Raw genomic sequence first — 20,972 nt, 5'->3', positions numbered from 1 at the left:
TTGAGTGTGGAACCAGCCATTTCATAGTACTACTTACCATAACGCTAAGACTTCATTCCAACTGGAACAACACAAAGCCCATGATCTGTACTTTTATATATAGATCTCTTTCTATATTTATACACAATTACTTTTCCTCATTTGCATCAGTTTAATGAATTTCATCTGCTAGGTTATCATCCAGTTACTCAGAAGATTCCTCAGCATCTTTTTGCAGCTCCTCATTTTTACTACTTAAAGTAACTCAGTATCTGCAGCAAGTCATCTCATTACATGTTCTGATTTCTAGATTATTTATGAACACCCTGAACAGTTCGGGCTTCTACCTATGTTCACCCTGCAGTACAACAACAGACCATTTATCCAAATCCTGCTTTGTAATTTTGAAGAACCATCTACTTTAATCACCAATAATTTAAATTCTTTGAGATTCTGTCAAGAGAAATGACTGGGTTTTTGTTTGCCTTTCTTCCCTGTTCTTTTTTTTTTTTTTTTTTTTTTTTTTTAATCCAAGACAACCACATGAACTGGATCTCCTTCATCCTTCCACATTCTTACTTACTCCTTCAAAGAACTCCAACAGATTGTAAGCATGACTGCCCCATTTACAAGTTACAGAGATCCTTTCAAAATACATTTTGCTTTTGCAGTCATTCACTCAAATCTTGATTAAATTTGCTACCAGGCAAATTGGTGGAAATAGCAGACTTACTAGTCTGATACTAGCCAGCTATAACTCTTCTAACCTCTTGCAACTCTTTAAAAGTTCCTGCCTTGCTAAGTATTTTCAAATTCTTTGGTACTGTGCCAGCTCTAAGCAAGATTACACGGGCAGTTCACAGCTCTTTTAGAGCTCTGCTTAGCACTAGGTATGTATTATTCATTCACTTTGTCTGTTGTTCTACAACCTCTTCTATCCTGCACAGCAAATAAGGCCAGAAGACCAACAATGCAGCTTTTCTAGCAGAGCATTGCAAGTACTGCTTTGAAGCATTCCTTTAAAACCCCAGTCATTTATTAGCCCTATAGACTCGGTGGAAGGGCTTTCTGCTTCCAATGCATTTGTAAAAGGATTAGTCATTATACATTTTATGCAAACTGGTTCTTTAAGACTTTTGACTTGTCTTGGTCTGTTCTACACCACCAGAAATGAGATTATTCTGCTTAAGTTCTCTTCCAAGAAAATGCATGTCTCACAATGTCTCAAAAGTTACAGCTTAGGTTAATTGAAGGGAACTTTCACAGGAACAGCAAAAGCCACACTTCTAGCATGAAGATCTCCACCACGATAAATTTTGAATTAGTTCTGTAAAGCACTGGAGTGCTACCACACTGTAATGCCCCTTGAGCATCTTAATTCTGTGAAAAAGAGGTGGAAAGGGGGGGGCGGAATCCTATTTTAATGGTCTGGAATGGCTGGTTTTCCAAAGAGTTTCAGCCTAAGGCTAGTTCCTGTCATCAGATATAAACCCAATCCTGTCATCAGATATAAGCCCAATCGTTAAAACATTTTCAGTTCCAAACAACTGAAAATGTTACTTGATCATCTGAGTTGTGGCTGGTTGAACACTGCTGATGCTACTATATTTACCCAAAATTCATCTACCACACAAGTCAATCAGCAGCATATGGGTCTGTTCTTCTCTCCCACGTATTACTTTTTTCAGGAATTTTCAGTAAAAACACATTGGAAAATTTCACTTTCTAGAATGTCAAGATATTCTTGATAATTACTTGTCTTGGAAAGCTTTTGCAATACAGCTCTCATCCTCTGTTGCCCCTTCCTTTTACACCAAGAAACTGCAGCTGAAGGAAAAACAGAAAAAAAAAATACTCCCCAGAAGTGATGCATTTAAACTCTGTCCCCCGCCCCACACAGTCATAAATAACTATGTGAAGAACAAAGTTATCCCCAGTGTTCCTAAATTCTGCTTGCCTTAATAACAGTAAGCCGAAAATTTGCTTCCCCTCACTCCCAAACGCTAAATAAAAAGACTATCACACTCATTTCAGATTAAGAGCTTGAGGAACTGAACTGCTTATTTGGAGACTGGATTACTGCAGTGCTCTGAAAGGTCTAGTTTAAAGACTGCTTGGAAATTTCAGTTGGCAGAGCTCACTTAGACATGCTGTCAGGGAACACTGTCTATTTGCATTCTTTGTTCTGCGCTAAACACCAAGATGTGCCACTGCACATTTTAAACACCTAAGTCATTTAGGGCTTTGTACCTCTAATGAAACTACAGGGCCAGACATTTGAACAAAGGAGAAAGTTGACAATACTCCATCATCTACCTGAATACCTTAACTCTAACACTTAATTCCCTCCTTTCACTCCTACCTTGGCACCTTGGATTCTCAATGCCTCTTACCTTCAGGACCTCCCACTGGGAAGGCATTAAAAGCATACCTTAAAGGAAATGGCCTTTAAGGTAACTGTATACATACACATCTTTTACAAAGAGGGAAATCAACAGTTGTGATGGGTGAGATGTCAAATATCACAGAATCTTTCCCCAGTTAGTCCAAGCACAAGTCTGTGAGGCATTTGAGAGGAAAATCAGCTATTTGTAAGAGTAAAGCACTAGAGTGAGTGAGGTGGGGTGGGGTGGGACAGAGATACTTTTGCACTAAAAATACAAGAACCATAGAAGTACTTCTTGTTTGGATCTATCCTTTAAGCTTTCACAGTTTATACAACTATAATAGATTGTTCTCACTTTTTATCCCCCAGCAGATTCGTGTTCTGCATTAAACTGTTGGATAGATTTTTGTCCATCTGATCTAGTGGAGAGCAGAATTTGTTTGGAGAAAAAAAGCTGTCTCCCTAAAATCATTACTGTTTTACTGAATATTGCATAAATTGTTTCATCTCTGAAGTATGGTAGTAATACAGATTTTCAGGTTAATTTTTGCTTTCCTATTGTTAATTCTTATAACACGGCTTATGTTTTCTAAAAAATACTTTTCTAAGAACAGGGAAAAGTGCTGAGCCTCATTTGTGTGCTAAGGCAGCTAAAAACAGTGTCCCGATTTAAAAAACATCACTCACAGAAACACAGTACTAAAGTTCTATTAAGGTTTAAAGTCCAGGGATGCTTGCCAAAAATTTTCCAAATTAATTATTTGAATATTTCCCCTTTCCTTCGTGTTTTAAATTGCATGACAGTTTTGGATTGAGGAGAAGTGTTATAAACTTGCAGGAACAGAGGTTTCATTTTTATCAGCTTTCCCATTTCTTTTTTGAAATCAAATTTGGGACAGTTCCTTTGGAAATTTGGAAAATTCCTTTCAGAGAATAAGCCATATGACTGACTAGAGGTTTATATATTACGGCAGGTGAATTCCGAGTAAACTAAAACAAACAAACAAAAAAAACAAAGACCAAAAAAAAGGAAAAAAGGTCACATTAACTGAATCATGTAGTTTTAATGCTGTTATAACTGTTCTTTGGATACTGTGAACATACTACAGTTTCTTTGTGCTGCCTCAATCAAGAACTGAATAACACCTCTTTTTGCACCTCAGAGCGTGACAGGATGCCGGAAATGAAACACCATCACAAAAGCAAAAAACTACCAACTATTAGACGTGGAAACTGTGAGAAACACTTTGCAAGGTATTATGGTACAGAAGTGCCCTCTTGAACACCTTTTTCTTCAATACTTTTACAATAAACTTACTGTGCGGTTCCTGATGTACAGAAACACCTTCTGAGTCTGCTGTGGCCCACTGATTATATCTGGGAAACAGGCAGCTTCTTGAGATGTCATACGGTCATGTGGAAGTCTACTCTGGAAAGCTGCACCCTCCACACCTACAATAAAAAGACAGGTTGTCTACAAATACTGCAAAAGAAACCGCTAGTAAGTATTGTTACACTACCCTTCCTAGCCAACGCATATAGAATAGTAATAAGGTGACATGCTTTTCATGCTACGCTTTCCTTTTCTCCTTGCATTTATTTGTGCAAGACATGCAGCTTCTCAATTAGATAGTTCCTTGAATTACAGGTATTACATAGTTTCAATGAAAGAGCTACACTATGGCAAAAAACAAAACAAAACAAAACAACCCTGAAAAATAAGGGGGGGGGGGGGGGAAGCAGAGTATCAACAAAACTGAATAGCCTTTTGTGCAGTTTCCAGTTTCTACCAAAGTATTAAAAACATTTTGGAGCCCATTCATAGCCAAAAGAACTATAAGCCATAAGCACAATGCCAATAGTCCCCTCTCATCTGCTTCCCAGGGTTTCACTTGCACTGAGCTTCTCTTCCTAGACCAGAAGGAACCCATCTTAGCCCATCCTTTTGCCTATTCTATATATCCACAACATGCACTGCAAAGTAGTACAAACCTACTTAGGTTATTTCTGTATCCCCTCCCCAAGTGTTACCTATTATCAAAAATGCCAGATTTCTGCCTTTTCCTTGTAAACTATCCACACCTTGACTAACGTTGAACGTATACAGGAGACATTTTCTCTGTGGAAAGACTTTATTCATAAAGGCACCTTTCCAGCTAACACAGTTTAAACAAACTTTAAAACACTGGCAGTGAACTAATACTAAAGCTATCTACCTTACATTCCTCAGTCTTATTGGAATACAAATTATACTATACAAAAAGTAACAAACCAAGACACAGCTGCATGAAGTGCTGCAGCACAAATGGACTGCAGAAGGTACATCTTGCAGGCACAAGGAGCAAAACACAGAGATGCGAAATACAGCGAGGACAATATAAAACTCATATCCTAGGAAGTGACTTAAGAAGATCAGGAAAGACAGAAGAGAGGACATTCCATCTGGAAAGATATAAGCCAATACATCCCAAGGGAAAAAAGCACAAACAACATAATAAAATTGAGATCATTTACTGAACCTGGAGTTGTTCAAAAAAATCGTAATAGATATCAAAGGATATATAAGCTTGCAGTGCATGTTACACTAACCAAGACACCTGTTTGAAAGTTTGTAGTCCATGTGCAGAAGTACACATTACTGTATTGAGGAAATGCAGGAAATCCTCTTCCTTCGGTTCTGACGCAACCACACACACCATTAATTTCCAAGTACTTTTACATCCCCAAGATGAAGAAAAAAAATTTAAGAAAACAGTTGTGAAGCTAACAAAATTCATTCATAAGCAGTGATTAGAAGATCTATGTGATGACTCAAGGGAGAGAAAACTGTCTATAATCATTTACAAGAATTTGACACCAAGAGGAAATTAGTAACAGAGGATATAGTGCACTACTTTGAAGTAAAGCTGAAATTAACGATAGGAAAAATCGACACACAAGCGATATTTTGACAGTAATATCCAGCTATGGAATAGAAACCCATAGCAAGGATAGAACTTCAATTTCTTGCGTAACAAGCATTCCCCTAGCCCTTTTGTTTTCCTTCCGTCTGACGTTGTGACTGACTGTGCAAGCATCTGTGTATGAACACATAAGCTGAACTATGAACTCTGCCACACTGTCATGCAAATCAAAGTTACCAATTCTCTGACACTTTATTAATAAAACAAAACTTTAAGGTTCTAGTTCCTCAAGAGCCAGCAAAATGCTCAGCAGCACGATTTTCAGACTGGCCAGTTAAACAAAGCCTTAATATGTCTAGTTACCTGACTCCCTTTACAAACTTGCACTGAAATGCATGGACCCTCTCAAGACATTTTCTAAGAAATGTTGACTGATATGCACAATGACTGATCAACTAACACAGAACTAGCAGATGGGGATTTATATGCCAACTCCCCAGTTTCTAGATAAGCTTTGCTGTCCATCTCTTCAAACTGACGAGGCCAGAGAACCTGGTGCTCCAAATAGCCTTGAAAATAATTCTATGCTGTTAAAAAAAAAACAAAAACAAAAACAGCCTGTGCATTCCTCAAGTGTTGGTGGGGTTTTTTCTTTTGTTTTTTTAAAGGCTACATCTCTCCTTTTACAGTACCTAATTTTAAAATAAAATCTCAGGAACAGTCTTCAATGAGAATCAGTATTTAGAAGGCAGACCGAAAAACAAGATTCGACTTTCAACAATTTAGAAGAAGCCTAAATATAATTAGCAAAGAGATTATTTTATTGGCTTCAACTAGCAGAAGATCATATCAGAACCCGAATTTACTTTTGCAACTACACAGATCACAGTTGAATCACTTTCAGGTAGATTAAATTGTTACCCCCTTATTCTTTTGTGTTTCATGAAAGCAACGTGACAAAGGGAGTCTCAATCCAAACCTACATACGTCTTCTTCAACACCGTAGGTAGGCAACTTTTAAATTAATGTAGCAGTCGTCCTGCTTAGACTCATCTCTTCACATGCACGCACACACACACACGCTCACTTGCCAGTAACAACTGCCAGCAACTGTTAAGTGCCAGCAACTGTGTGAGGTTTTGATTATCTTCCCCACAGAAGAAATCCTGAGGGATGCTGCTCATTTAAAGACTTACTGACACATCTGCAGATGAAAAAATCCATCAAGCACTCTGAAAGAAAGTTATTTGGCTACTCAATCCTTCAATTGCTAATGCATACCCTTGGCATACATGCAGTGTAACATACGCAGAATTTGCAAACAGAATCAATGTCTGCCTAAAGATGAAATAGACAATGCATCCGTAAATCAGCTATCCATAGCTTTCAGAAATTCTGTGCAAGTGATAAGATTCATAACATAACTAGGCTCCTTTACTAAAGACAGCAAGGATGCACTTTCAGATGAGTATCTTGAATTTGTATTTGCTTCAAAAAGATTAACTTCAAAGTACAGAATGGGTTCTGGAGCCTCTGACTCCTCTGCTTAAAACCCTAATTCTCACTCCTCAAGTGAGAGCGAAAGCAGCAGGGTTGGAGGAAGATTTTCAGTAGCAGTCTAAAAGTATCAAATAATAAAGATACCAATTGTGTGAATTAAACAATAAGTGCATACCACTGGCATCGCTGCTTAGATCAAACGTCAAATGCAATTCACAATCCAGTCCGCTGAAAAGCAGACTAATCTCCCCTACAGAGAAGTCTTCTGGGCTAACTACTGGGACACAGCTCAAACTCAAACCCTTAAGGAAAAAAAACAAAAACAAAAAAAAACCACACCGACACACACAGTTTCTTCAGCAAATTAGAAAAAGGGCCTAGTGTTCTGAAGCCCAAGGCTCTCAGAATCATTCTAACTGGTAGAAACTGGCTAGGTAAGAAGTACCTTTTTGTATTTTTGGACTCCTCTGAACATGGAGAGGAGCGGAGGGATGAGAGATCGGCCTGAGGCATTTGACTGTAAGTTAGTTTCCTTTTCCATAGTTTTGGTGCAGACCTCAACTGATTGAAAATACCCCTCACTTTTTTTAACAGGTGAGCAAACAACTTTGCTAAGTTCTGGACACCCACACCCATGCGCACTTGCAAGCATCAATCCCTAACTTGGCGGCTCTTGCTACTAAGTGGCAAGCATCAAACGCCACCCTCACCTGATGCTTGGCCGTCTCCATACCCTCCAGAATTGTCGTCTTGAAGTCCTCCTGCTTGCCCTGTGGAAGGAAAGAGGAGAACTCAGGGACCTTACTCCATAGGTTAAATCATACTGGACATAAAGGCCCGGCAGTTGGCGTTTTTAGGTGTTAAATTTCACCAACTAACTAAACCCATTTTCTGAGAATCCCATCTTCTGGAATCTAGGTCCAGGGCACCGAACTCTGTGGTCTTCTGAAGTGTTATCCATGTTACTGGAACCCTTTAAATTAGATTTTTATGGGAAATCTAGAAGTACATAGTATGTAGCATTACTGGTGGCTAAATAATTATGATCGACTTGATTAATGGCTAGATTTTAAATAATAAGATCACATTTCTTACTACCAGGTTAAAGATTGGGTGGATGGGTACTGTCAGATCACATGGGTCTCAAACCAGAAGAATTTGATAGTCTTGCCCTTGATATTCCTGAGTCTCCCAATAGGGAATGGGAAGGTTTGAATTGTTCTGAAAAGCCTCTTACTTTCAAGTATAAAACCTTTTTTGCCATAAACCCTTTCTTGAAGCTTGATGAAGGAACAACAAAGCCTGTAAAAGGCACAGGCCAATTACCTTGGCTTTAGTGCCTGGGTGCACCAACAATCCTTTACACACTAAGACAATCTTTGTAGCCAAGTATGTGTCAACACTGCTGATCCACAGATCACTAATGTGATGAACACCCAGCACTGAAAGACACTGGACTTTGTGTATCCAGAGCTGGAAAAATAAGGAAAGGTAAAGCACCCAGCTGAAAGATTTGAAGAGGTCTCAAATTTGCCTTAGCCTGAATTTAAGTCCTAAATAGCAGCCTTGATAGGACTGAAATACAACTGGGAACGGAGTATTCACAGGAAAAGATGAGCACAGCTGTGATGTCCATCCGAACAAACTAACAGGTCATCTTCTTACGCTCTGCTAATCTTTACAAGAGAAACCACCTCCGAGTTTAGCTCTTCAGTGATACTCTTCTACAATCGGATGTTAGTCTAAAAATCTTTTCAGCTCCGAAGAGCAGGAAGCAATGGAACACTGCAGAGACAGCTGAGCCCCGTTTGGCCATCCAGACATATATCAAGGCACCTTCAAAGCAGAGTTCTTCACAGGAACGTCCCAACAGTCAGCACATTGGGTGTTTTCTGAAGTCCAAACAAACCCCCACCGGAATAAACCAAACCCCCACCAGAATAAACCCCTGAGTTCAAGGTAGCTAATGAAACAGTCACTTCCTAGACCATGACTGTTCACCACACTCCTGCTCAAGAAGCCATCTTCAAACAGGTAAGAGAAAGGTTCAAAACACAGTGGTTAAGATTACTCTGTAGAGTTTAGGATGGAGTAGACAATTTCACCAGAATGTAGTTTGAAGCTCTTAGGAGAGACCTGATTTAGTAGAAAAAAAATTTAAGAATTTAATCTGAACTATAAATTTAACTCCTAAAGCAATATACAAAAATGAATCAAGTGTTTCCATACTTCAATAAGCTACGTGCATATTTGGAACACCATAACATTTCATGTCTACAGATAAAATAAAATTAGAATAGTAAATAAACAAATTTTAAACAGTTTCAACACAAGTCTCTGAAGATCCCCACAAAATTATTGAGCACACCGAGTGCTTCAGGGCACTATAGTTTTACTGTGACCTCTAAGAAAAGTTCAGTTAGCTATAAAAGGACTAGCCTATCACATGTTTGAATACGGCTCTGAAACAAGAAACACATTTTCACTTAGTTACAATAGAGGAGTAAGCCTGTATTTTTATATAACCAGTCTACTAGCAGGAAAGTTCAGAGACTCACAAGAGAGACTGAGACAAGAAATTTTTGTATCTCAATAGGCTTCAAAAAGTCCCAAAGCCAGGATCCTATTAACCCAATGTATCTGCAATAGCAAGAGAAAATGCCTAACTTTACTTACATCATAAGCACTGGACTTTATTTGCTGGGAACATATTCCAACATTACAGTACCTGCTTCCACTCAGGGAGGGGATAATGCAACCCAACATAAATATTTACCCTCCAGCATAGGCCATTATTTGCATGAAAAGTTATACTTGTCCCTTCCGTAAGTTAAGAAATTGAAAAGATGCTGACATCAGCCCATGGCAGTCATTATTGCTGAATGAGCATTGACACTGAGCAGAGGGGACAAAGCTGCTCTCAGTTTAATTACAAAAAATATTCAATACTTCCTCGTGCTAATAGCAGCTAAACTGTTTTCAATGTTAGGTCAAAAAATAAAAAAATTGTTCATTACTCATGCTGTAAGTCAATCCTAAACAATACCCGGTCTGAGCACAGAACTGTGGAAACAAGACATTCATTATACGTCCTCACACTCAGATTGCCTCTCCATCCCCACAAGAAAGCAAAAGAAAACTCTTCCCAAAGCAGCAAACAAACTGCTGATCCTTGCCAATGTCAAGCTATTCCAGATGAACATGTGCAGGAACAAGATCTGCTGAAAGGGTGGAGGCAACAGAATAACGGCTTGTAATCTGAACAGCAACCAGGAAGGCGGCCAGCGGAAGAGTCCGCTTCATTTTGGTCCAGTTCATACAATCATCCACTGCCTTAAAATAAAGAATAGCAGCATAGGATGACCAAAACTGAGTGCTGAATTTAATTAAGAGAACAGACAAATCAGATGAGAAAAGGCAGAGCATCACTAAATCTGACTAGTCACGTGATATTAATCTGGATCATATTCAGTCTCACACTTCCATGGAAAAGAGCAGCTAAAAACATTTACCACAAACTAAGAACACTGACAAAACTAGAAAAACAGGAGCTAGGAAAGGAAATCTTCAGGAAGCAATGAAAATGAAAATCCAGTTTAGCCAATGCAAAGAGGAGGAAAAACAAAAGCAGCAAGCTCTTTAATTCCAAAGGGGATATTATTGGTAAACAGAAACTCAGATTAACCCAACACTGAAAATGAATTTGGAAGCTTTTTGCTATCAAACAAAAAAGCAGACATAATTAAGGAAATTTAAACTATTATGAAATACTCTTACCCCTTTTAAAACTGCTCTGCAACAATTTACAGTAAATCTTGCAAATCCAGACTCTAACAGTCTGCATAACCAAAACATCTGAAATCCTCCCCACTGAACACATCAATGGAGCCCACGCCGAGTAGGCCCAATGTTTTGCTATTTAAGTGTAACAATTAATACTCTCCTTCTAATCTTAATTGACTCTGAGTACAGAGTAATGAAATACTAGCTACTGTTACTATCACATTTTTTAAAGTTTGCACAATTAGACTTTTCAGCACAAAAGGTAGTAAAATGAACAAGAGTTTTACACCTCTACTGCATTATCTAGGTTTTTGCAGGCTTTAAACATACAACGAAAATTAAAATATTTCCAGGTCTGATAAAATAAAGCTCAGTAATGAGAATAAATTAATAGTAATATACACTAACTTTTGTAGCTTGTTAAATATGTCACCCTGCTCTAATATTACCATCTTATTTAATATTTCTTATAAAACATTTATGTTCTTGCTTCAAAGAAGTGACCAAGAGAACAGCTCGATTACAAATACTGCATCCATATTAAAATACACAGAGGACCTCATGTCTTGTCCTGCTAACTTTGTTGGAATTAGGTGTTTCAATACACCTTAACAGCCAGCAGAAGATGAGCTAATGCTCTGGTGCCTGCACCTTTGAAAATAAAGACAGAGAGATCCACCAATGTGCATAGTTTCGGAAGCCTTTAGAAATAGTGAGACTAGCTACAGAAAGACAACAGAAAATTTCTGTCTTCTTTCACATGCCCATACTTCATACATATTACAGAATGTCTGTCCCTGGAGAAAAGACATAATGACCTGAAATCCAGTTTTAAAAACAGGTTATATCTAGCTGACTAAACATAGTGCCTGCAGAATAACAGACTTAAACGTATACAGAGTAACGTAAGCCTATCACTGACTCTCTTCCACCTTTTCTTCCTTCAGAAGGTAAAAAACTGGGAGTCCTTCAGCAATTATGCCTCCAACTGAACTCCAGGATCATCCTTAGATGCACAAAATGGCATCTGAGAAACACACTGGAAGTGTATTAGTATTGTATTTCACAGATTAAACCCCAAAAGTGCAAGCTAAATTAAACAGCGAACTCGAGATACTTGCTTAATTACTCCTATTAAAATTCTACTTTTAATAGTTTAGCTACAACTATGAAGAAGGGGAAAGAAAAGGGGGATTTTCATCATTTTAAATGTTTCAGTGAAACACCTGAGAGCCATACAATTCCTGCATCAAGGCAGGAGCCCGCAGCTGCAACTGAAGAGAGATTGCAGGGGCAAGCCCTAACAGGTAAAACACAATTGTGGCTTTCAGTATTTCTCAAAAATGAAGGTGAGTATCCTCAAGCTAATATCAGATTCAAATGGTCTGTCTACATGCTCAGACTTGCCTGCCAAAAAGAAACAAATTAAGCGCAGAACTGAAGACAATATCTGTGACAAACCAGCAAGGGTTCAACTATTAGATGTCGGCTATTGTCTAAAACCAACTAGCACACATTAAGTTTTATAAAATCTCTCTGGCAGCTGAATTTTGCAAAGGCATGATTTTGTGGATACTTGCTTGATACACCAACATGAGACCAAATGCTGGTAGCTGTAAACACAACAGAGGTAAAGAACAGATAGCATACTGCTAATACCATGAATTTCAAAAAATGCCATTGCTTCTTCCTGAACGAGGCTGAACAACAAACTTTCCAATGTAAAGTGAAGCTTTACAGCTCTGTCAAAGGTAATGAGAAAAGCACTGAAGTCTAAGCAAAGAGTATCCAATGAGAACTTAAGATTAGATTCGTAGTTTAAAGTCACAGGAATCACCACCAACTAAATCTGTTCTGCACAGCAACTCCCCCAATAAATCTAACCTCATTTCTCTCAGAAGAGTAAGTGAATGTTCATATATGAGCACGTGTGACAGTTAAGTCCCAAAGAGGCTATTCTGGTCAACAGGAAGCTTCTAAAGACATACTAATAAGGATAAAAAAGGAAATATTAATATGAGAGGTTTGGCTTTGTTTGCAATTATATCAGGCATATTCCCATCTTCATCGGGCTACTGTTCTGCATTTTTACCCTTCTTCCACACGTAGGGCCAGCAAAAAAAAGAAAATACCACCAGAACAATCATTCATAACCAGACTAAAACTAGACACAGGACTCATGATGCTGCACCTGACCCCCTTAATTTCTGCCAATAAAACAGGTAAATACTGCCACAGGGAAGGTCTCTCTTTACTCACCAGATGGTTCCTCTGGCTCACTTTCATTTTCTTCTTCTGCAGGAGCTGGTGGAGGCGGTGGAGGCAGCTTTTTCTCTTTCTCAGCTTTGGCATTTCTCTCTTCTTCAGAGTAATACTCATCTTCTGACAGGTTTGCAAGACTCTCATCCATCTCTCTATACTCCACCTGTAAAGAGCACAATCACAGGATAAACACACTGAAGTAATCCAAGTACAACTACTAAAGTGAACATCACCAGCAACACAATTGCTTACAGGCTCAAAGAAAAGGCCTGAGTTATCTTGTCCAAAATCCTATTACAGGCACCATCTTATACAAGTCTTCAGCAGCTTAACAAGTTTCATGCACTTTCACCTCCACTTCTGGCTTCAGCACCTAATTGTTCCATAGTAGGAACTTTCTCCTAATATTTTGTATGTACTTGTTGTTGAGTCAGTATTTTCTTTTAACCTCTGTAGTTTTCTCCCATACCTTTACCTCCCTGACATACTTATGGATGACAAATCCCTTTCCAGTCCAATCCATCACAGTGAAACTAAACTTTCAGTCTCCTATCATATAATAGGCTCTTTATTCTCATTATCTACCAGCCTTTATCTTATATGCTCCAACTTGAACTTATCTGTTAAACATGGCTGACCAGAACTGTTAACAAGACTTCCCAAGAAAATCTCACCAGTATCCTGTACAGACAGGTATCTTGCATAGATATTCTCTTCTTTACTGAAAAATTTCCCCTGGTACAGAGGATCACATCTGCCTCCTCTTCAGGATGCTCACACTGGTGGATCAATAAAAGATCTCTCTCCTGTTTTCAGTTGAGAAGTTTTATTTGTTAGCAGAAGTTGTGATTAGTTCCCAACATGAACCGCTTTGTGCTTTTTTTTATAATCAGATTTCACCCCGCATATCTATTATTCTGGCCTTCTAATTTTTTTCTTATGATAATTTAATCCTCTACTCCCGGCCTTCTAGCCTCATCTCATTAGCCCCCCCCCAAAAAAGAAATCTGAAAAATACCAATAGTAATCTCCAAGTCTTTCCCCAGAACTCCAGTGCTGCAGTGTCTCTCTTCAATGCTCTAGCTTGGATTCAGCCATCTCTCAGCTCAGACTTAGCAACACAAGAACCATACTTCAGAAGGATTATCAGAGACAACCACGGCACCATGCCTACCCGCAAGTTTGGTATAAATGATTTTGATTACTAGAGGTAGCTTACAGAGCTAAAATTAGTAACAACTAAGTTCTAACTAAGTAACAACGTAAGATCTAACACAAAATAAGATCACAGATAATGATTCGGAAGGAATTTACAGCTTATTAAGCATCTAACACCCAAAGTTCAAACAAAATACAAATCAAAAAGCACTACCAAAAGAAGACGTCTGCCAAAATCAGCCAGGAAAGACTCAAGAGTTACACAAATACAATGCTTAGTAGCTATCTATACCACACAGCAAGACTCTTCTATCGACAGATTAAAGTCTCTACGACTGAAGGTACACGGGATGGACTGGGCTCATCTCACAGTCCACTGAGGCCTGCCACATGCCTTCCAATCCTCTCTTCCCTCTCTGCTCCTGGCCACTTAGCTGGCACAAGGTGTGCAGCACATACAATTATCACACCCCTTTACCAGGCAATTCCAATCACTAAGCCAGTGGAACACTAAATCTCTTCCTACTCATCCCCTGAAAAGCAGACAGGTTTCTCCCAGGTGGAGAAATGAGTCAGCTTTTTCTGTGATCACACAAAAGCCAGAGTAGGTTCAATCAAAGGCGCTGGAACCATGTAGGTGCTAACAGGAGTGGAAAGAGACACCACCACCACCACCACCACCCCCTTCTAAGGTTGACAGAAGCTCAGAGACATCTGCTCTCTGCTGGTCTAGCATTTCTTGTAAAAAAGGAAGTTTAAAACTGGAAAAGAACAAAATACATTTCTGCCAAATTTTCATCTGTTGTTTAACACAAACTGATGGGAGTAAACTGCACCTATGGCACATTTCAGCACTGATAATGAAACGGGAACGTCTGTTCTAACAGAAAAGATAGATATTTTCAAGTTATACAGCACTGGGAATCTATGCAAGTCTTAAAGGGGTATACATTTTCTGGAGATCTTCAGTGTAAACATTCAAACTGTCCATTCCTAATTCCTGTAAGTCTTTTCAGGCAAGCTAATACACTAGATTCAGAACAGGAAGGTTGAACTGAACCATTCCTGTTAAGATTTCCACTTACCTCAACTGACTCCAAACAAAAAGTTCTGATATTTCTTGCATCCTGACTACTTCCCTGTTATTGACTCCCGTTCAAGAATAGCATTAAACAACATACCCATGTGTGTCATGTGTCTTAAGTATTTCAGAAGAAACATTTGCAAGCTGGAATCTTGATTTACAATGCCTCAGATCTTGAACTGAATTCTGAAATTCTTCTTGAGTTTTTCCTTATCAGAGTAGACATACAATGAATTACAATCACAGGATGTTTGTTACAATTTCTTCTTGTTTAAATCTAAAAGCCGAAATAAGTAAATGATAATCCTTTAATGATATGAGGGAACAAGCAGTAAAGGGGAATCCTGTAACAGTAAAAATTCCAGTGATCGTAAGATAATGAGAGGTCACACGTTCCTCACCTTATTTTTTTGTATCTGTTAAGCAAAATAATGAATTATCTTTATTGTCGTATATATTTTGTTTGGTTCTCCAGTGGGGAAAAAAAAACAGCTTTTTTTTTTTTTTTTTTAAACTTATTGTAACTTAAAGGAGCATGGAAACCCCAGGAGACACCCTAAAAGGGTACTGTTTAAAACACATAGCTGTTTTTCCAAATTAAGATTTGTCTATTGCTATTGAATTTCCCTACCTATTGCAAAGGGGAAAAAGCATGTCTCCCAATACAGAGCCACTCAGAAAATAAAAAGAAAAAAGCTAGTGTACCTACAGGTCAGCTTCTATCTTGAGATGACAAAAGCATTTCTCATCAAAAGAAGAATGAAGAAGCTTTCACTTTTTTACAATCAAAGCGCAATCATTAAAAAGGGCATCAGTGGGTGTTATTCAAAGCCACACTGAGAAAAGCATATATAGGAAAGCCTAAGTTCACTAAAACACTGACACACACAGTGATCTGCTTTAACTTCAGTAAAAGCAAACCCAGAATGGAGGGTTCCCCCCACACACACACATTCTCCCTCAACCACCTCTCACACATACACAGAATGCTTTGATACATTAAAAATTCACACAGTGTGGAAGACCTTGAGATTTCAATATGAATAATGACATCCCTATCACTAACTAGCAAGCCCAAGAGACAAAGATCAAGCAATTCCTCTTTCAAATATTTACATCCCATCCTCTCCAGCACATACAGTTGCTCACTGTTGAGCAGATGTGTTAGACATTACACCGCTACCAGGATCTTTTGTGAATTCCCACTCTGAAGCAAGTTATAATGATCTCAGAGTATCACAATTACTTGAAACCAACACAAACTAGTTGTACCCCCAAAAGAAGCTATCCTACCCCCTCCGAAGTCTCCCTTCTCTCTTGAGCTTGCACAACTTTCAAAGAAAAATCAAGCCCCCCCACCCTCAAATTAATCTTTTCCCAAGGTTTATTATTAAGGTAAGATCCCCAATTGAGTCCACAGCACAAACATTTGCACTGATTCATGGCAGTGCCAACTTGGGCTAGCTTAAAAGTGGTCATGGGAATGCTGTGTTATGGGAGATTAATGTCCTTAGCAAATGGTGCTGTCAACACAGAGAAACATCACTAAAATATAATCTGCAAATAGTACACCAATTCTTACCTGCTAACAGACCATTATAAAGCAAATAAAGCCCACGTATGCTGCCTCTGAAGATGCACCAGAGTGACCTTATTTGACAGTTCCCAAGCGCAAAGGAAGAGTCAGGCTATCACACAGCATAACTGCACTCAAGAGTAAGATATTCAAAGCGACAACTACATAACATCGGTCACAGTTCCTAAGAGTAATTTCAGCCTCTATATCAAACACACCCAGTTCAGGGCACACCCAAGGTCTTCAAAGTCTTCTGCAACAAGGTTTCCAAGCAAAAGATATGTTTCATACAAATAAAGTGTTCTCATATGTTCATAATAACTTGAGGATGAATGACACTGCAGGCCCAAACCACTGGAAGCTGTTCAGGGGCCTTTAGTTTTCATCACTAAATGTCACCCTCTAGCCCCCTTGGCACGATGCTGGTTCAGTTCTCCAATGCCAAACGAAGGCAGCTGAAGAACAGTGCACAGAGTATGACAGTTACCTTTACAACCTTGCAAGACCAGCTCTGTTCCAGGCACGTGATAATCTTTACGAGAGAGTCCTCCCCTATACTCCTAACAACACTGTGAATGTGCTACTTTATGAAAACCTAAGATCATAGAAATTTAGATTTAGCAAAGCTTTAAAAAAAAAAAAAAAATCAGTATTTGACCGAGAAGCCCTACACACCTCGGAGGTCTGCTGCTGACTCTGCAACACTGCACCGATTCCCTAGCTCTTGCGAAGATCAGCACTGACGATGCCCGACCACGTTAAGCTTCCTGCAAGCCTGCGCCTTTACCCTTGGGGAGCGCTCGGCTCCCCGGGCACCCACGAACCAGGGCCGCCCGTTAACGCCTCATCAGACCGGCGGCGGCTCGGCGGAGCCGGGGAGCTCGGCCCAACTCTCCCCCCGGGCAGGGAAGGCTCCCAGCGGCACCCGATCCGCAGCCGCCCCCCGGTCCGGGGAGCCCCGGCTAGGCGGCCCCGGCTCCCCGGAGAAGGGGGTGGCGGGGCACGGCAGCCCAAGGGCCGGAACACGGCCCGCCCGGGGGGCCGGGGTGCCCGGGGGCCGCGGCGGCTGCCGCCCAAGGCCCCGGCACCGCCAGTGCCCCGCTCCGGCCGCCGCGGAGGCCGGCTCCAGCCCCGCTGAGCCAGGCCCGACACCTACTTTGGCCCGCTTACGGCGGCTGGTCCTGCGGCCCTCGGGGGTCTCGGCGATGCCCGTGGTCTCGGCGCCCGGCGCGGGGGCGGCGCCGGAGGCCGGCGGCTCGGACAGCCCGCCCGGCGGCGAAGCCCGCGGCGGCTCCTTCTTGCGCGGCGTCCGCTCCGAAGCCCCGCCACCCTCGGCGGAGGAGCCCAAGGCCCCCGGCACGGCGGGCGGAGGCACCGGCGCCTCAGGCCCGCCCTCGCCGCCGCCGGCCGCCGCCTCCGCGGCCTTCTTGCCGCCCGACAGCATCGCCCCAGCCCGCGCCGCCGCCCCGGACAAAGGAGGCCGCGAGCGAAGTGCAGGCGCCGCCTCGCGACGTCACCTCCGGCCGCCGGGCGCGCGCGCGTGCGCAGACGGGCGCCTCCCCCCGCCCCGACAGCGGCGGGTGGCGCCCCCCTGCCCCCCGCCATGGCGGCCGAGCGGCCGGCGGTGGGCAGCCGCGTCCTGCAGCCACCGGGGGCGCCCTGCGCTGTGGGCGGGAGAGCGCGGCGCCCGGCGCCTGCCCGTGAGGGCCTGGCGCGGCCCTGGGCCCGGCGGGGACGCTGCCTCGGCGTCGGGCCACGGAGCGCTCAGCGCCGGGGCGGCAAGGCCTGGGTGCCTGGCGAGACGGCACCCGGTCACGGCCCGGGGGGAGGACGGGGTGGCTTGTGTTGGTCTGGGTCTGTGGCAGGGGACACGACCAGCCCAGGCTGGAGCTACGGAGCCCTATGCAGGACCATGTCTGGCAGGTTGTATCTGGTCTGGAACCTGCAGCCGATGTGTGGGGATGGTCTGGCCATCTCATGGTCACTGCTGATGTTGGTTGCGACCAACACGTGGGATCCCATCTGTTCCTGTGTGCTGCTGCAGAGTGAGCCTCTCCCACAGTCATGAAAGGCAACTGGTCCAGAAAGCTGGAGGTCCGGTTGGCATAGGCTCTGACAGGCGTCTACTAAGCCATATCTCAGCAGCCTTTTCTGCAGTCAGTGGGGTCAAGAGGTGTAGTCTTGAGTTTGGAGGCAGCTGGCAGATAGGCTCCTTCCTGTCAGTGCTCCATACCATCTGAGGGACAGGGTTTGATAGTGTAATGTGGCTATCCAGCTTTCTGCTAGCCACCTCATCAGACCTTCCAGTTGGAACAGACCAGTAGCTAGTGGGCCTGAATGGTCACAGGAGTGGCCAATACTTCTGCAGCGTCTTTCCCTTTGGGGGAAGGCACTGAGTGTCAATCAGCTCACTGTTCATGCTGTGGTACTGCTTCAACATGCTGTTCCCTGAGAGCTCCCAGACCATTGGTCTTCTGCCAAGAGCAACTCAGAACCACAAAGCTGTTCACGATGACAGGTCTGCCAAAGATCTTATCACAAAGTCTTTCTCACAGAATCTACGCATTGGTCATTAGTATGCCAAAAATGTCAGAGGGAGCTCTTCCTGGAGATGCACAGTAAAAGAACAAGAAACAACAGGCCAAAATTGCAGCAAGGGAAATGAGAGCTAGATGTAAGGAAGGAGATTTTCACGATGAAGAGTGGTCCAGCCCTGGAACAAGCCATCCAAAGAGGTTCTGGAATCTCCATCCTTGGAGATTTTCCAAAGCCCTGAGCAACCTGATTTGAAGTTAGTGGTGCTTGGAGCAGGATGCTGGACTATGTGACCACCAGAGGTCCTGTCAAACAAATTTCATATAATTCTGTGATCTTGGCAGAATACCTGAAGATGGGAACCACTAGGACCATGATCATCCACAAGCGTGTGCTGATCATGCTGCTAGCAGTATCAGCGTGCCACAGCTCTTACTGTTACCTTCAGTCTTTGGATTCACAGTTCTTTTCCTTATCTCAAGCAGATTCTGTTGGGAGACCCCAGTTACTCTCCTGGGCTAGCAGAGCTCATTATTAGGTCTGTGTCCTGCAAGCCTCCCCAAACACTACCAGCAGATTCCTTCACCAAGCTGAAATGATGTAACTGAGTTCATTTTCATATGATCCCACGAATTTATCTTTGCATGCACCTCCTCCACACAGGCTCCCCGCCTACACATCTAATCCAGATACAAAGTTGCAGGACCTGCTGGCAGCCAAGAAGGTGAGAAGCCACGTGGAAACACCTATAGCAGTGGGCATAAGCATGGCCACAGCATGGTTCATGGAGTCCCCTTAGACTGTGGTGAAAGGGAGACATTTGTGCATGTTTCCATGAAGCATGCCAAGATTGGGCTGGACTATTCCTCTCCCCTTTTTACATCTTTTCTCTAAAGCTTCCACCTATAACACGAGCAGAAGTTTGTGAGACGAAAAGGGTAACTGGAGCTATCAGCCTTTGGGCAGGACACTGCTGATCAGTGCCCACCAGCTCTGTGGGTGCCTGCATGGATGTGCTGGCAGAGGTGTTCTGCTTGGGGTTCATCTTGAATTTTTGAACATTCATCCCTTATTACTACTCCTCTTTTTCTTCATGTGTTCTTCTCTGCCACTTCACCCCCCTTCACAATTCACATATGTAAATCCTTCCCTTTTGGAGGGGCTTCCAACAATGTGTCTGTGATTCTGCTGTAGGGCTCCTGCATGCATAGGGTAACTTATTTGCTGTCTAACATACATAAGCTTTTAAATCTCCATTATTGAGGACTATGGAGGCCAGGTACTAGCTAATCCCACTCAACAGTCCAGATATACATAGCCAGAAGCTATAGTCAAGATGCCCTTGGCAGTCCAGATGAAGGGAAAAAACAATGCCTGTAGCATAGTTTGAGGAGCCTGTCCTGAACAGTAGGGGTTCTGGCAAATGTCAGTGTTTAGTCTGAAGCCTCAGCAGCTGAAAGACAAGGTAGAGCATGCGGATGGCTAAACTAACAATTGTTCTTTTCTCTGAACTCCCTCAACCTTGTCGCTTTCTCACAAATTGAAGCACAAGGGCACCAGTCCCTTGGCTTTGTCCCCATCCTAACATAAGTTGCCCTAAACCCTACTGTGACTCTGTGATCTAGCTTTCTCATTTTCCTATCTCAGAACCAGTCATTAATCCAAAGGGACATGGTTGCCTAGCTGATGTTTTATTCTGGTAGTCAAACCTCATCATCATGCTGTTTGGACTGGCTGGTCATGTGGCTGTGTAGACATGGTGGGAGGATTTAGATATCTGAAACGCAGCAGCTGCATGGAAACAGG

At 42.2% G+C, this 20,972-nt stretch overlaps 1 protein-coding gene across 2 annotated transcripts in view; it reads right to left on the bottom strand.

Moving 5' to 3' along the window:
• KDM1A (lysine demethylase 1A) overlaps window positions 1–18,174 on the bottom strand; it is a 49,236-nt gene extending 31,062 nt beyond the window's left edge. Inside the window, exons 1-4 of one of the 2 annotated variants that reach the window (XM_026102485.2) lie at window positions 17,788–18,174; window positions 12,811–12,976; window positions 7,479–7,538; window positions 3,684–3,817 (exon numbers count right to left, since the gene is read on the bottom strand). In XM_026102485.2, coding sequence (XP_025958270.2) covers window positions 3,684–3,817; window positions 7,479–7,538; window positions 12,811–12,976; window positions 17,788–18,075 — 648 coding nt within the window. In that variant the 5' untranslated portion in view covers window positions 18,076–18,174. The remainder of the gene's footprint in view (window positions 1–3,683; window positions 3,818–7,478; window positions 7,539–12,810; window positions 12,977–17,787) is intronic. The other variant, XM_026102486.2, reaches the window with a different exon arrangement.
• Window positions 18,175–20,972: the final 2,798 nt, after the last annotated feature.

This window comes from Dromaius novaehollandiae, chromosome 23 (assembly GCF_036370855.1).
Source record: "Dromaius novaehollandiae isolate bDroNov1 chromosome 23, bDroNov1.hap1, whole genome shotgun sequence".
NCBI classification, from domain to species: Eukaryota; Metazoa; Chordata; class Aves; order Casuariiformes; family Dromaiidae; genus Dromaius; species Dromaius novaehollandiae.
This window is presented reverse-complemented; position numbering and strand designations above follow the sequence as displayed.